Raw genomic sequence first — 15,825 nt, forward strand, 5'->3', positions numbered from 1 at the left:
CATCTCCTCATTGACTTATCAAGAAAATGAAAAGGGAAAAAACAAAAGAAAAAAAACAAAACAGTCCATAGCATCAATTCCACTTTCAAAATTCTCAATAGAAAACAGCCCATTTCGACTAAAAAAAGGACTTAATTGCATTTACATAATTTTAATCCTCAAATGCATTTAAAAATAAAATCAATACTTTCCCCAGCATTTATCACTTTAATTCTCTGGGAGACAACATAGAAAACAAGAAGTTCCTTGGGGATGCATGCTGCAGTCTCAGAAGGGCTGCCACTTTGATTCCTACGGTGATCAGGTCTCCATGGAAATCAAACTGCCAATTTCAAAAAGGTGTTGCATAAAATGGGGCTGTGGACAACTGAAGTCACCATAACAGATGGTTTCCACCCAGCATGGAATAAAACAAAGCCTTGCTGATGGACTGTAAAATTAGAAATTTCTTTTAAAAAATGAAAAAATAAAAAATGAAACAAAACAAATGCAGTGGAATCACAAAACCAAGAAAAAGGAGACAAAAGAAAATGACCATTTCACCTAAAGAAGCTATAGATTTGTTTAAGAGGTTGTAGTCCTAGGGATAAACTGTTTCAAAGTTCAGATATTTATTTTTCTTTTTAAACTACAAGTTCAGAATAAGTCTTTAAAGTCAATGAAATCAAGACAGTCTTCATTAAGTTTTTTTTTTTGTCCTTGGGTGTTTTTTTTTTTTTTTTTTTTTAATTTTTGAAAAGCAGATCTGGATGTGAATCACTGCAGACTTCCGCTGAAGAGCAATATCCATTACTTGGTACGTCCTTGGCGCTCCTAAAACGGAAAAAAAAAAAAAAAAAGCTGAGAAACACATTAGATACTGAAGCAAATCAAACAAATACAAGGCAGACTTATAGCCTTTAACAGACTTTAAAAACAAAGCAAAAACCGTAAATAGCACTGCAATAATTAAATTCCACAAAGTAAAAATGATTATTAAAGTAAAAAAAAATTATATAAAAATATTTGGACCAAAAAATATGTACTCAAAATAAAAACAACCAACCAACAAAAACATCTATCTATCTATCTATCTATACTTCATGGCACATTATGCTCATATATCATTTATTTTTATATTTTTCACTTCTAAATGCATTAATTTACATATTTTTTGGTCCAAATATTTTTATATAACCAGTGTTAATATTTAAACTTTGTACTTGCGCAATAGAAAAAAATCAACGTTTTCAGCCATACTTTTAGCTAAATTATGTATTATCATAAGTGAGGTAAACTGTTCTCCATGTAAATTTAAGACATCAGCCCAAATAGTGAAATAAAAGGAACTTTCATAATTTACTAATTAGTTTAGTCTTTATCCTAAAAACAAATATTCTGAGGTCACCTTAAGTATACCATGCAGTGGTAAGGCTCAGAACCATTCTTGAAGGGAATGGGGACCTATTTCAGTTTACAGCCGGTTCATATTCGAGTTAAAATTAAGCCATTATAGTCAATAAAAGGAGGGAACATACAGTAAAAGAAAAAACAGCAAAGCCTTGAAAAACAATGTACAATCAGTACCTGCAGTCTGTAATGGCTCCTGCTTGGATTACTGGTATAGGGATCACTTCCTTGAACTTCTACCTATAAAAAATAAAAATAAAATTTCTATAATGAAGAAAAACAAACGCTATAGTCCTTAAGTAATTTAACATTACAGGAAGAAAAACTATCAGTGCAGTCTCATTTAAGAAACAACAAAAGTATGAACAAAACATTTAAAGGGAGTAAGTGATATTTAACGAGATTTTAGCATAAGTTGGTTCAAACTTTCCTATTATATGTAAATTTAGGAACTCAATTGCAATGAAATAGTGACTGAATAAAAACAAGTACAATAATTTCAAAACTTAATGAAATCAGCCTCCTGTCTTGTGTACTCTGTGGCTGTGCACACAATAATTTGACAATGGTGTGTTTGAATCATGCTTTATTAAATTATCTATTTTGTAAAGGCAACCTGTAGTTTGGTGATAACTACTGATCCTTGGTTTATACCTAAACTGGACAGTTCTCAGAGGTTATAGTGAATAGGTGCTGAGAGAGAAAGTATACTAACTCCAAGAAATCTCACAAGGACAAACTATTCTCTTATAAACATCTTGTAACACTTAAAAGGTTAAACCTGTAAATATATTGCAGACTTATCACTAGAGAAATGTTCACAGTAATATTTGCTGCCGCCAAGTTTAACAAAACTCAAATGCCAGCATATCCTGAAAAAAGTCACGTGTATCTGGAACAGTTTGGGGGGTTAAAAGGTTAAGTTAACTCTTTTAGGGCTATTTTTTTTTTTTGTTTGTTTCTTTTCTCCCAGGGCTGAATATTTTTCCAAAAACTAACTTTTTAAAAAAACACAAAGCATACTATATGATTTCATATAAATGTTACAAAGCAAAGTATGACATCGCTCAAAGCAGCCAATTGCATGCATTGCCACATTGCACTGCTCACAATGTGTGTTGCACTGGTGCCTCCTTTTCAATTGTCTGTTGCTACATTCTCGCATATATTGTTAGTGTGTACTGTAGAGAGACAAGTCACCAGTTTGACATCGTGCCACACCACTGCCACCAAGTTTTCTGCCCGCATGAAAACCGTATTGTCACCTCTTTTCATCTTCTGCCTGTCTGGCTTCAACTGTGAAGGCATGTGTCTCCTGTTCACCCTCACTGTGCCATAAGCTCCAATTCCCCTGCTCTGTAGCTCCATGAACAATGCTGGTCATGTATAAAAATTGTCTATGTACACAACATGACCCAAATGTTCACAGCCCTAAAGCAGCTCCAGCACAACCTGACCTGTCAAGGGACAGTTCTCTCTTTGAAAGAAATACTTTCCTGTAGTGTACATGTAATTACTTTGAGGCAGAAACCAGTGTTTGCTTCTGCCAGTACAAAACCCTTTATGCCATACTTTGTGGGCTTGTCTGGCATATATTGGCGGAAAAAAAGGTGTCCCTTGTATTTTATCATAGATTCATCCACAGACAAATCACGGCCAGGCTGACAAAATTGTTTATATGTTGGTTCCACAATGTCAAGCAGGGGCTGAACTTGATACATGGGGTTACAGCCTGGCACACCCCCTGGGATTTGCTTCTGGTTATCACATTAGTGAATAAAACTTTGCAGCAGCACACACCTTTCACGTGGGATAACCTGTCCAAAGCCACCAGGGGGAAAAGCACATTTGGATCAATGCTCACTGAAGTTATATCACCAGTCTAGTCTCATCTCTATTTGTAATGCCACAAAGCCCTTTCTTGTCTTTTGTTGTGGGTTTCCACTTTGAAAAACGAGAATGTGGTGCAAGCGCAGCCTGTGATTCAAAAAATTGCTCTGCATACCCGTGTCTCATCTGACAATAGCTGAAAAGCAGCATCAGGAGAGAGCAGCTTTTAGTCGTCCAGTGGCTGGTAATCTGTTGTGTCCAACAGCAAGCCATGCTGTCTTGTGAAGTCCGGTAGCCAATTTGGGTCCCATGGATCAATGTTTGGGTATTCCTCCCACATGAATCTTGCCGTAGGTGCATCGGCTGCACGAATACACTCAGCTGGCAGCCGATCAGCATCGGCTGGTGTCCGATCAGCTAATGCCAGTTTCTCGATCTCTTGATCACTGTCAACAAAATCAGATTCTAAAAAAATCAGTCTGACTCAGCGATAATGTGCAAAACATCGTCTGCTGAATATTTTCTTTTCTGCACTCTGTTGTGAGATGTCGATGCCATCTTGCCTTTGTTTACATCTGTTTACATTTCGTAACTCATGCACACGCAAGGATTAGATGCAGAGTCAATGAGTCGAACAGTCCTCCAAGCAGAGAGAGAATGCCTGTGATGTAACAGTGAGTTTACAGCTGATTGTCGCCCTCTACCCCTGAATGTCGTCTTTTGTCGACCTGCACCCTCAACCCCTCCTGTCGACAAACATCAACACCCACCCTAAAAGAGTTAAAAGGAGACATGTGGAGAGCACATACTCTGGGCATTTCAAAAAGCATAATTTGCTTAGCAGCAATTTGCAAAGCAAAGTTTTTCAAAAAGTTTAATTCAATTTTGATTGGTTTCACTCTAATCAACATGAAGAATACATGAGGGCTAAGAATTACTGGTATAAAAAAAATTAAAGACAGGTAAACAAGACAAAGCAAATGGAAATAGAATTAGAACAGGCAATTAAATATAACAAAGAATTGTTTAAGTCAGCTGTTATATTGTTAATTTTTCCAGATGTGTTGTACTTATAAAATTAAAATCCTTAAAATGTTGACTTTTAAATTGCTGCAAAATACCGATGAGAGGGAGGGGAAAAAAGACTTCACTGAAATGAACTTTTAAAATGAATTACTGCAGTAACAAAAAAAAAAAAAGAACAGTAGGAAAAATAAAACAGTACAAAAATAACTTATCTTGCAGCCCTTCGTTATCTTGTGCAACTGACATTTGAAACCACCACTGCTTCACATCTCTCAAGCTCACAACAACTTCCAAATATGCAGCTGTAGAATGATATTGTGCATCAGGTGTACAAAACTGCTAGTTATTGGCAGGTAGAAAGCAATGTCTGCAGATGCTGCAATTCAGGGCGTCCCAATGGTGAGAAACAGCAGGACCACCAAAGCACATGCAAACCAGCACTGATTCCTTTGGGCAGCTGTAACTGTACAAACTGTGTGTGACCCAGCACCATCCTCCTATAGAATGACTATGTTGCCTCAGATAGGAATCTTTTCTTCAATGTTATCCTTATAATACAGCCACACAGTCTGTCCTCCAATGAAGTGTAACTGCTACTGTCCTGTATAGTTTCTGCCAGCCCACACTTAAGATAGTTCCACCTCAGATGTCAATATTGTAGTGAAGTATCAGCATACCTTTAACCTATCCCCCTTCATACTCTTGCCCTCCAATCTGCATTGGGCAAGATAAAGAGGTCTTTACCTTTAAAAAGGGCAATGATGCCATTCCTGGCTAGTCCACTGCAATCTAGATCTAGGGCTAAGCCAGACAGATCTTTAGATGTGAATAGAGGCTATAAATGATTGTGGTATTGATATTATAATCGTCTGCAGAACGTTTCAGCTGCAGTACAGTTGGCAGATGTGCACCAATCCCTCAGATGGTGCTCCAGTGGTGTGTTCACTCAAGAGTAGCCAGATCCTGGATGGTTATTTGTCCTGCCAGTCAGTTGATTCCTTGCCTGAAGTCTAGACAAAGTGGAGCACCTTAACCCAATGCTGGCACTGATGCACTGCGTTGCTGCATGCCCAAGGCCTTCACACCCTTAATGTCTGGTGACACTCACATTATGGCCACACATAATAAAAGGCTAAGTGAGACTTTTGTCCTAATGTGACCTAAACTTTCAATTAACTCTTTTAGGGCGGATGTCGACTTTTGTCGACAGGAGGGGTTGAAGGCGGATGTCGACAAAAGTCGACATCCAGGGATAGAGGGCGATAATCAGCTGTTAATGGCGACAAATCTCACTGTCACGTCACAGGCATTCCCTCTGTGCTTGGAGGAATGCTAGACTCGTTGACTCGGCAAATAAACATTGCGTGTGCGTGAGTTGCGAAATGTAAACAGGCAAGATGGCACCGACATGTGAAAAGGCAGCGAAGCAAGTGCAGAAAAGAAAACACTCGCATTATGCGCATTTGCGCATTATCGCGGAGTCGGACTCTTGATTTTTCAGAATCGGACTTTATTGGCAGTGATCAGGAGATCGAGCAAGAGAGTTAGAAGCAGGCATCAGCTGATCAGACACCAGCCGATGCCGCGCCAGCGGATCTGCTGCCAGTTGCGTGCCTTCGCGCAGCCGATGCATCTACGGCAAGGTTCGCATGGGATAAATACACAGACATTGATCCATTGAGAGCTGATCTGGCTACCGGAGTTTACAAGACGGCATGGCTTGCTGTTGGACACGGCAGATCACCAGCTGCTGTACTTCAGGCTGCTCTCTCCTGATGCTGCTTTTCAGCTACTGTCAGACGAGACAAACAGGTAGGCAGAGATTTTTTTTGAATCGCGGGCTGCGTTTGCATCGCATTCTCATTTTTCAAAGTGGAAACCCACAACGAAAGACGAGATGAAGCCCGCTGTGGCATTACAAATAGAGATGAGACAGAACTGGTGATATAACTTCAGGGAGCATTGGTCCAAACGTGTTTTGTCCCCTGGTGGCTTAGGTACGTGCTGCTGCAAAGTTTTATTCACTTCTGTAATAAACAGAAGCAAATCCCATGGGGTGAGCCAGGCTATAATGCCATACATAAAGTTCATAAAGTTTCAGAAGATGAAAAGAGGTGACAATACGGTTTTCATGCTGGCAGAAAACTTGGTGGCAGTGGCATGGCATGATGGCAAATGGGTGACTTGTCTCTCTACAGTACACACTAACGATATATGTTAGAAAGTGCAGCAACAGACAATTGAAAAATAGGCACCAAAGCAACACGTATTGTAAGGAGTGCAATGTGGCAATGACTGAAATTGGCTGCTTTGAGCGAGATCAGACTTTGCTGTGTAAAATGTATGTGATATGTATGTGAAATCATAGAGTATGCAGGCTCATACAACTTGCAAGACAGTAACATTTGTCAAAAGTAAAAATTTTTTGTTGATTTGATATGTTAAACAATTGCTTTGTGTTCTTTTTTAAAAAATGTTAGTTTTTGGAAAAATATTCAGCCCTGGGAGAAAAGAAACAAAAAAAAAATTAGCCCTAAAAGAGTTAAGGCCCTTTTAATGGTGTCCTAACCATACATTGTTGCACTAGGACCATGTTGAATCAAAGAGCACCTAAGATAGTTGACATGTTTGGCAAGTTGCAGTGTCTTGATACATAATCTACCTGCTAATAAGGGGGCTAAAACAATTTTTTTTTGTGAAAGTGCAGTTTTTATTCCTGAAAATTTAATTTCTCATTTTCACCAGTCTTTATTCATATTACACAAGTGAAGCTTGGTAATAAAAAAAAAACACAAGTGGGTTTGAATACGGTGCCTAGTAGTACAAATGTGTCACCAAACCCCCCCCCCCCCATGTACTACTAACCATTTCTTTGTTACATGTATGAGGGTGGGGTGTGGTTTCATGACTTAGCACATGAAACTAAACATAAGAAAAAAAAAATGCTGTTCTAATTTAAGTTAGTAGTACTAGGGTGTTGTACCATGTTAGCCATTATGAATGTAGTGAGAAGTCAAGCAAAATGACACCTTTTATTGGCTAATGCAAGATGTAATCCTGGCATCTTGCCTGAAGGGGCCTGAGTGGCCTCGAAAGCTTGCATATTATCTTTTTAGTTAGCCAATAAAAGGTGTCATTTTGCTCGACTTCTCACTAGTTTTAGTTTATAATTACAGGCAGTCCCCAGTTACGTACGAGATAGGGACTGTAGGTTTGTACTTGCTGAATTTGTATGCAAGTCGAAACAGGTACATTATTCTAATAAATGCTATTGTTGACCGACTGTAACAAAGTGCTCTGCCAATGAATGATGGAGTTTCACTTCTCTGACCTTTTTATTATTTCTACTTTATTTTCAATGGTAATGGTTTTTCTCTTCTTTACTGTATCACCAGCACTTGCATCAGATTTGTGTTTCAGAGACATTCTTGAAGGGTGAAGACAAAAGGTTAAGATGAGCTCTTCTGCACAGCACTGTACACGCTATCACAGCAGGAAGGCACCCGTCGTCAACATGTCTGATGTACTGACAAGAGAGAACTTCCTGCTATGTGCGTAACAGTACAAGCAGGCTTGCTATTGAGAATGAATGGGGGCGGCGAGGGGCGGTTCATCACCAGCCCACCTCACACTCACCTTCACTACAGTATGCTACCTGCAGGGTCCGCCCACCGAGAATGAACACGGTGCACACAAAGGTGGGTAGTGAATCGCCCAACCCCAATTCAACAGGCGGCCATCCGAGGCACACTACAATGCTACCCCCGCCACCCCGTTGAGCCACAATCAGGTCACCGCTTGCAGCATTACCAGCCGTGTGTGCTGGGCGGGCAGTGAAACACCCCCCTCCGCTCCATCCAGCCTGCGTCCAGTCAGGAGCAGTAGCTGCGGCGACGTAGTGGGCGGGCAGCGAACCATTGTCCTGCACACCAGCGATAGCTGTGGCCCCGGTGACTATGGGGACCATGGGTCTCCGCTTGCTGCCCGAGGGACACTGCACAAGCAGCGAAATTGCACTCCCTCCAGCCACCACTTGCAGCATCCCCAGGCCGAAGATGACGGAGCACCAGTTACTGAAGCGCATGAGTCGCAGCTGCATCCTCGTTCGTAAGTTGTAGGTCGGATGTCCGTAACCTGGGGACTACCTGTATAGAATAATTTCCTTTACACAAATAAATTGCACACTCTACAAAAAACCTTTGAAACAAACAAGAGCTTTGCTGAAAACACAGAAACCAGACACTCTAGAAATACAAAATCTATTAGAATTCAAGAGTCTGAGCCACTGTGTCACTAAAAGCCAAACTGTACACAACTGCACAGATAATCTTATGTATTCAGAAACATACACTTGCATGGCTAAAGGGTGTTTAAAGCACACCTAGCCCTACAGAATATGGAACTTACATTAGTTTGGCTAAAGACCTTGTACATGAAAATTCAGCACTGTCAGTACAGGACTTGAACACACTAAGAAACTGATAAACTGTAGAAGTGAAGCATTCTGGACATATCAATTGACAATATGTGCTCAAATATTCTCACTTAAATTGTCAAGTTTGGAAAATATTCAATACTCCTGAGAACTAGGCTGCCTGCATTGAAGACAGATTAGCATAGATTAAAAGTCTTTTAAATTGAGATATGACTCACATTCTTCAAACAATGACATTGAAATATACAACTAGTTAAATTGTTCCTGGTATTTTCAGTTCCCTGTGTTATGATAACTTAAAATATCACAATTTGATTTCATTCATGACATGACATGATGGCAAACATTAAATGAATTCTCATCATAATTTTAAATTACACCAAACTTTTTAATTGAGGGAAAGAGCCAACAAAAGAACACACACAGAAATAAGATTGTTCTGGTGAAAACAGCATTGTACTCTTACTACCCATTCACTATGCAATAAGTAGTATCACATACAGCTGTCCATCCAAAAACTCTTCTCAAAACGTACTAGCAGCATGTGACCACGACACTGGAATTATTCTAAAAAGTGTTATACATAACATTTTCTACCCACATTTAATTTATTTCTTTTGATACTGTGTGCATTTGATGGGATAACGGACATATAAATTATAGGGTGAGTAACTTGAATTCCCACCCACTATGGATGTTTTTAATATTTCTTGCTGCTGCTCAGTACTGTCCCCTGCTACTGTATCACAATCTTTGTGATCTTCACTCTCAACAAAAAACAAATTAAAAATTCTCATCCATCACTAAACCACCACAGGATAAGTAACAGAAAAAAAAAAGTGAAGGAATTTAAGTATCTCAGGCATCTTGTTAACAAGTGAGGTGAAATGGATGGTAAGACTGACAGGTGCATTGTTGAACAAGAAAGCAAAGCTCTCTATTTACCACTCGATCTATGTCTCTACACTCACCTATGGTCAGGAGCTTTGAAAAAGGATAAAATCATGGGTACAAGTGGCCAAAATTAGTTTTCACTGCAGGTTGTCTGGGCTCTCCCTTAGAGATAGGATAAGCAGCACGGACACTCGGGACAGGATTGGGAGTTGAGTCGCAGATTCTCAGCTGAAGTGGTTTGGGCATCTGGCATAGACACCGCCCTTCAGAACTTTGACAGACGCAACCAAAGCATTTTTGGGGCCAGGGAAGACCCAGAGTCCTCAGAGTACTGTATGTTCAAGACAGTTTGGGAACACCTTGGGATCCTACAGTATGAGTTGGCAAATGCTGGGGAAAAGGATGTCTAGGAATATCTGCTAAGACTGCTACCTCCCTGGTCTGGTCTCAGATCTGTGGTGGAAAATGGGATGAAATGACATATTTTTAGGTGGAGAATTACTATAGATAGATAGATAGATACTTTATCTATCTATCTATCTATCTACAGTGCATCACTTTTTCCACATTTTGTTATGTTACAGCCTTATTCCAAAATTGATTAAATTCATTTTTTTCCTCAGAATTCTACACACAACACCCCATAATGACAACGTGAAAAAAGTTTACTTGAGGTTTTTGCAAATTTATTAAAAATAAAAAAACAAATCATATGTACATAAGTATTCACAGCCTTTGCCATGAAGCTCAAAATTGAGCTCAGGTGCACCCTGTTTCCCCTCATCACCCTTGAGATGTTTCTGCAGCTTAACTGGAGTCCACCTGTGGTAAATTCAGTTGATTAGACATGATTTGGAAAGGCACACACCTGTCTATATAAGGTCCCACAGTTGACAGTTCATGTCAGAGCACAAACCAAGCATGAAGTCAAAGGAATTGTCTGTAGACCTCCGAGACAGGATTGTCTCGAGGCACAAATCTGGGGAAGGTTACAGAAAAATTTCTGCTGCTTTGAAGGTCCCAATGAGCACAGTGGCCTCCATCATCCGTAAGTGGAAGAAGTTCGAAACCACCATGACTCTTCCTAGAGCTGGCCGGCCATCTAAACTGAGCAATCGGGGGAGAAGGGCCTTAGTCAGGGAGGTGACCAAGAACCCAATGGTCACTCTGTCAGAGCTCCAGAGATCCTCTGTGGAGAGAGGAGAACCTTCCAGAAGGACAACCATCTCTGCAGCAATCCACCAATCAGGCCTGTATGGTAGAGTGGCCAGATGGAAGCCACTCCTTAGTAAAAGGCACGTGGCAGCCCACCTGGAGTTTGCCAAAAGGCACCTGAAGGACTATCAGACCATGAGAAAGAAAATTCTCTGGTCTGATGAGACAAAGATTGAACTCTTTGGTGTGAATACCAGGAGTCACGTTTGGAGGAAACCAGGCACCGTTCATCACCAGGCCAATACCATCCCTACAGTGAAGCATGGTGGTGGCAGCATCATGCTGTGGGGATGTTTTTCAGTGGCAGGAACTGGGAGACTAGTCAGGATAAAGGGAAAGATGACTGCAGCAATGTAGACACATCCTGGATTAAAACCTGCTCCAGAGCGCTCTTGACCTCAGACTGGGGCGACAGTTCATCTTTCAGCAGGACAACGACCCTAAGCACACTGCCAAGATATCAAAGGAGCGGCTTCAGGACAACTCTGTGAATGTCCTTGAGTGGCCCAGCCACAGCCCAGACTTGAATCCGATTGAACATCTCTGGAGAGATCTTAAAATGGCTGTGCACCGACGCTTCCCATCCAACCTGATGGTATGCTTGATTGAGAGGTGCTGCAAAGAGGAATGGGTGAAACTGGCCAAGGATAGGTGTGCCAAGCTTGTGGCATCATATTCAAAAAGACTTGAGGCTGTAATTGCTGCCAAAGGTGCATCGACAAAGTATTGAGCAAAGGCTGTGAATACTTATGTACATGTGACTTCTGAGTTTTTTTATTTTTAATAAATTTGCAAAAACCTCAAGTAAACTTTTTTCACACTGTCATTATGGGGTGTTGTGTGTAGAATTCTAAGGAAAAAAATGAATTTAATCCATTTTGAAATAAGGCTGTAACATAACAAAATGTGGAAAAAGTGATGCACTGTGAATACTTTCTGGATGCACTGTATCTCTATTAATCCCAAGGGGAAATTCACATACTCCAGCAGCAGCATACCGATACAAAAAAAACAACAAAATTAAAGAGTAATAAAAATGTAGGTAAAAACAGACAGTAACTTTGAATAATGTTAACGTTTAACCCCCCAGGTGGAATTGAAGAGTCAAATAGTTTGGGTGGAGGAACGATCTCAGTCTGTCAGTGGAGCAGGACAGTGACAGCAGTCTGTCGCTGAAGCTGCTCCTCTGTCTGGAGAGGATGATGGGAGCCTGCGGAGTGCCCGTCGCTCTGCCACGGATGTCAAACTGTCCAGCTCCATGCCTACAATAGAGCCTGCCTTCCTCACCAGTTTATCCAGGCGTGAGGTGTCCTTTATGCTGCCTCCCCAGCACACCACCGCGTAGAAGAGGGCATTCGCCACAACCATCTGATAGAACATCTACAGCATCTTATTGCAGATGTTGAAGGACGGCAGTCTTCTAAGGAAGATTCTCTTTCTTGTATAGAGAATCAGTATTAGCAGTCCAGTCCAATTTATCATCCAGCTGCACTCCCAGGTATTTATAGGTCTGTACCCTCTGCACACAGTCACCTTTGAAGATCACGGGGTCCAGGAGGAGTCTGGGCCTCCTAAAATCCACCACCAGCTCCTTGGTTTTGCTGGTGTTCAGGTGTAGGTGGTTTGAGTCACACCATTTAAAGTCCTTGATGAGGTTCCTATACTACTCCTCCTGCAGCCCACAATAGCAGTGTCGTCAGCGAACTTATGCACGTGGCAGGACTCCGAGTTATATTGGAAGTCCGATGTATATAGGCTGAACAGGACCGGAGAAAGTACAGTCCCCTGCGGCGCTCCTGTGTTGCTGACCACAATGTCAGACCTGCAGTTCCTGAGACACACATACGGAGGTCTGTTTGTAAGATAGTCCATGATCCATGCCACTAGGTATGAATTTACTTCCATCTCTGTCAGCTTGTCCCTGAGGAGCAGAGGTTGGATGGTGTTGAAGGCGCTAGAGAAGTCTAGAAACACAATTCTTACAGCACCACTGCCTCTGTCCAAGTGGGAGAGTGATCGGTGTAGCATATAGATGATGCTCCGCTCCCACCTTCTCCTGGTATGCGAACTGCAGAGGGTCGAGGGTGTGGCGTACCTGTGGCCTTAGGTGGTGAAGCAGCAGCTACTCCATGGTCTTCATCACATGTGACATCAGAGCGACAGGCCTGAAGTCGTTCAGCTTACTAGGACGTGATACCTTTGGGACTGGCATGATACAAGATGTTTTCCAAAGCCACGGGACTCTCCCCTGTTCCAGGCTCAGGTTGAAGATGTGTTGTAGAGGACTCCCCAGCTCCAACGCACAGGCCTTCAGCAGTCGTGGCGATATTCAATCTGGACCCGCTGCTTTGCTGGCACGAAGTCTCTCCTCAGCTCTTTGCTCACCTGTGCTGCTATAATTGTGGGTGGGGAGGTCTCTCCTATGCTGGTATCAGCAGAAGGATGGGTGGAGGGTGTAGTATTCCGAGGTGAGAGTGGGTTAGGGTGGTCAAACCTGTTAAAGAAGTTGTTCATTTGGTTTGCTCTATCCATGTCTCTCTCGATGGTGGCATCCCGCTTCGAGCTGCAGCCAATGATGATCTTCATCCTATCCCACACTTCCTTCATGCTGTTATTCTGCAACTTCTGCTCCAGCTTTCTCCTGTACTGCTCCTTCGCCGCCCTGAGCTGGACTCGGAGTTCCTTCTGCACGCGCTTGAGCTCATGCTGATCACCGCCTTTAAAAGCCTTTTTCTTCTGGTTCAAAAGGCCCTTAATGTCACTTGTAATCCATAGCTGCTTGTTAGCATAGCAGCGTACTGTTCTTACTGGAACTACAATGTCCATTCAGAAGTTGATGTAGTCAGTAGTGCAGTCAACAACCTCCTCAATGTTCTCACTATGTGATCCCTGCAGGATATCTTTAAGCTAGTACAATAATCCAATGTACATGTTTAAGGCCCACAATATAAACCTTGCCCAAGCACTGCTGGCACTGGACCTTTCTCTTGATATGATAAAAACTTGTACTGAAAATCTCTGAACACTGTTGTCTTAAAGGAGTGAAAAGGAGTGAATTACTGCATTCAACAATGCAGGGACTTCACCAAATCATATGTTCAGCAAGCTATGCAACTTTTATTGTTCTCCAGTTAAAAAATGATGAGCTCAAAGGTTTAAGTCAAAGAAGATGCACTGCACAACTGCACTGGATAGTTCATAAATTACCCACTTCAGTTACTACTATTCACAACTGTACAGCACTATTACTGGGATCTATAACCTAACAACATTTTCCACATCGAATAATACATTCAATGCTAACAAGGACAAGTTAAACATGAGAATACAGCCTACAATTCAGACTTTAAAATTGTTCACTGTACAAACTGCAAACAAAAAAACAAAATACATGCCTTGAGATGTTGAAAGCACATTTTTGACTACCATATATAATCACGTATAAGTCAAGTCTTGAAACCCAAAAAAATGATCATAAAATCAGAGCCCGACTTATATGCCAGTTCAAAAATGTTTAAAAAAAAAAAAAAAAAAAAAAAAAAGAAATGCATCTTCTTGCCTCCTCCAATCTCACATTAGTTTCTCAGACGCATCGACTTTTGTTGAAGCAGCACAGTTACCAGTTTCTTTCACTACTTTAATGACATTTAATTTAAAACCAGCTTCATATTTTCTTCTGATCAAATGCTTCATCGTAGATAAGGGATGCTCTTACGAGAAAAGGTGTATGAGAGTGTGAGATACAACAAACAAATCAGTGCAAACGTTGCTTCAGAATAGTTCAGGTATTACCGTGTGGTCATGTCGGCACCAGAGAGAGAGAGAGAGAGAGAGACGGGTTGGGATTTTAGGAGCACACGCTGATACAGTGCATTGCTGCACCAACATAGGAAAAAAAGGTGTATCACTCTTTTGGACCAATTGTGTGAGTTTTCCGCATTCTACTTATACGACTAACATTATAAAATGCCAGAAATTATACGGTAAAATCAAGTCCAGACTTATCCAAGAACTTATCCGTGAGTATATACGGTAACAGTATTTAACAGGACAGGTGCATTTCAGGTAACCACACATGTAAAATATATGCTTGGCCAAATAACACTACACATTTATGTGCAGAGACTGTATATCTTTGATTGTTACAAGCACTGCTTTGGTTGTTTGCTCAAATGGCTTATCCTACTCTGTGTCACCAAGAGATGGATCCTATTTTGGGTGAACTGAGGAGGAGTCAGGATGTAACTTTGAAAGTGCTACCCTTGCACACATCCACACAAAATATGATCCATACATCCACTCGAAAATTTAAAAAGTTAGCATATTGAAAATTTCCATAATTGCCAAACATTCAAGTGGATATGATCATAATGCCTTGAAGTATGACGATGACCCTCTTTAGGGATTGCATGTTAATAGAAGAATATAAACACAGACACGCATAGACAGCATGACTACTAACACATAATACTTCACACACTAAACCTGTCATTCTTTTGAGTTTTTGAAGCCAATGTGTATCAGCTAAAATGCACCTAACAGTAGGTGCACATATATGAAGGGTATAGCAATAAGCAGGACTGTCTCAAATTAGGATTAGTCACTGGAACTATAACAATTCAGTTGCTAATTCTAAATTAATACACTTGAAAACAACTTAACACTGGCTGTTTTAAAAGTATTCTGAAAAAATAATGGAAAATAAAAGCATCGGGAGATTGTGATCTTTAATATTTTACTTTTGAGTAATATTTAATGGACAGGTTAGTCTTGTCTTCTCCACATTTTGATGCAAACAAATTTAAAAAACCTGACAAACTAATTTGACAAACCCATTTAAGTATTACTACAAAAGACTAAACTAATTTTAAGAATTATCTTGGTATTCAATAATTCATGCAACAATGAAAAATAAATGCTAAACATAAACATATACATTAAACAATGTATAGGACAGAAACTCAGTGAGAAAACACGTACTATGTGCACACATTGATGATTATTAGATATTTATAAACTCTACACTGCAAACAAAA

General features: G+C 40.7%; 1 protein-coding gene across 1 annotated transcript in view; it reads right to left on the minus strand.

The window, feature by feature from the left end:
* Positions 1-706: 706 nt before the first annotated feature.
* Positions 707-15,825, minus strand: part of ythdf2 (YTH N6-methyladenosine RNA binding protein F2) — a 34,664-nt gene continuing 19,545 nt past the window's right edge. The window contains exons 5-6 of the mRNA XM_028818634.2: positions 1,567-1,629; positions 707-813 (exon numbers count right to left, since the gene is read on the minus strand). Of these exons, the coding sequence (XP_028674467.1) occupies positions 790-813; positions 1,567-1,629 (87 nt within the window). The 3' untranslated portion in view covers positions 707-789. The remainder of the gene's footprint in view (positions 814-1,566; positions 1,630-15,825) is intronic.

The sequence above is a fragment of the Erpetoichthys calabaricus genome, chromosome 14 (genome assembly GCF_900747795.2).
Source record: "Erpetoichthys calabaricus chromosome 14, fErpCal1.3, whole genome shotgun sequence".
Taxonomy (NCBI): Eukaryota; Metazoa; Chordata; class Cladistia; order Polypteriformes; family Polypteridae; genus Erpetoichthys; species Erpetoichthys calabaricus.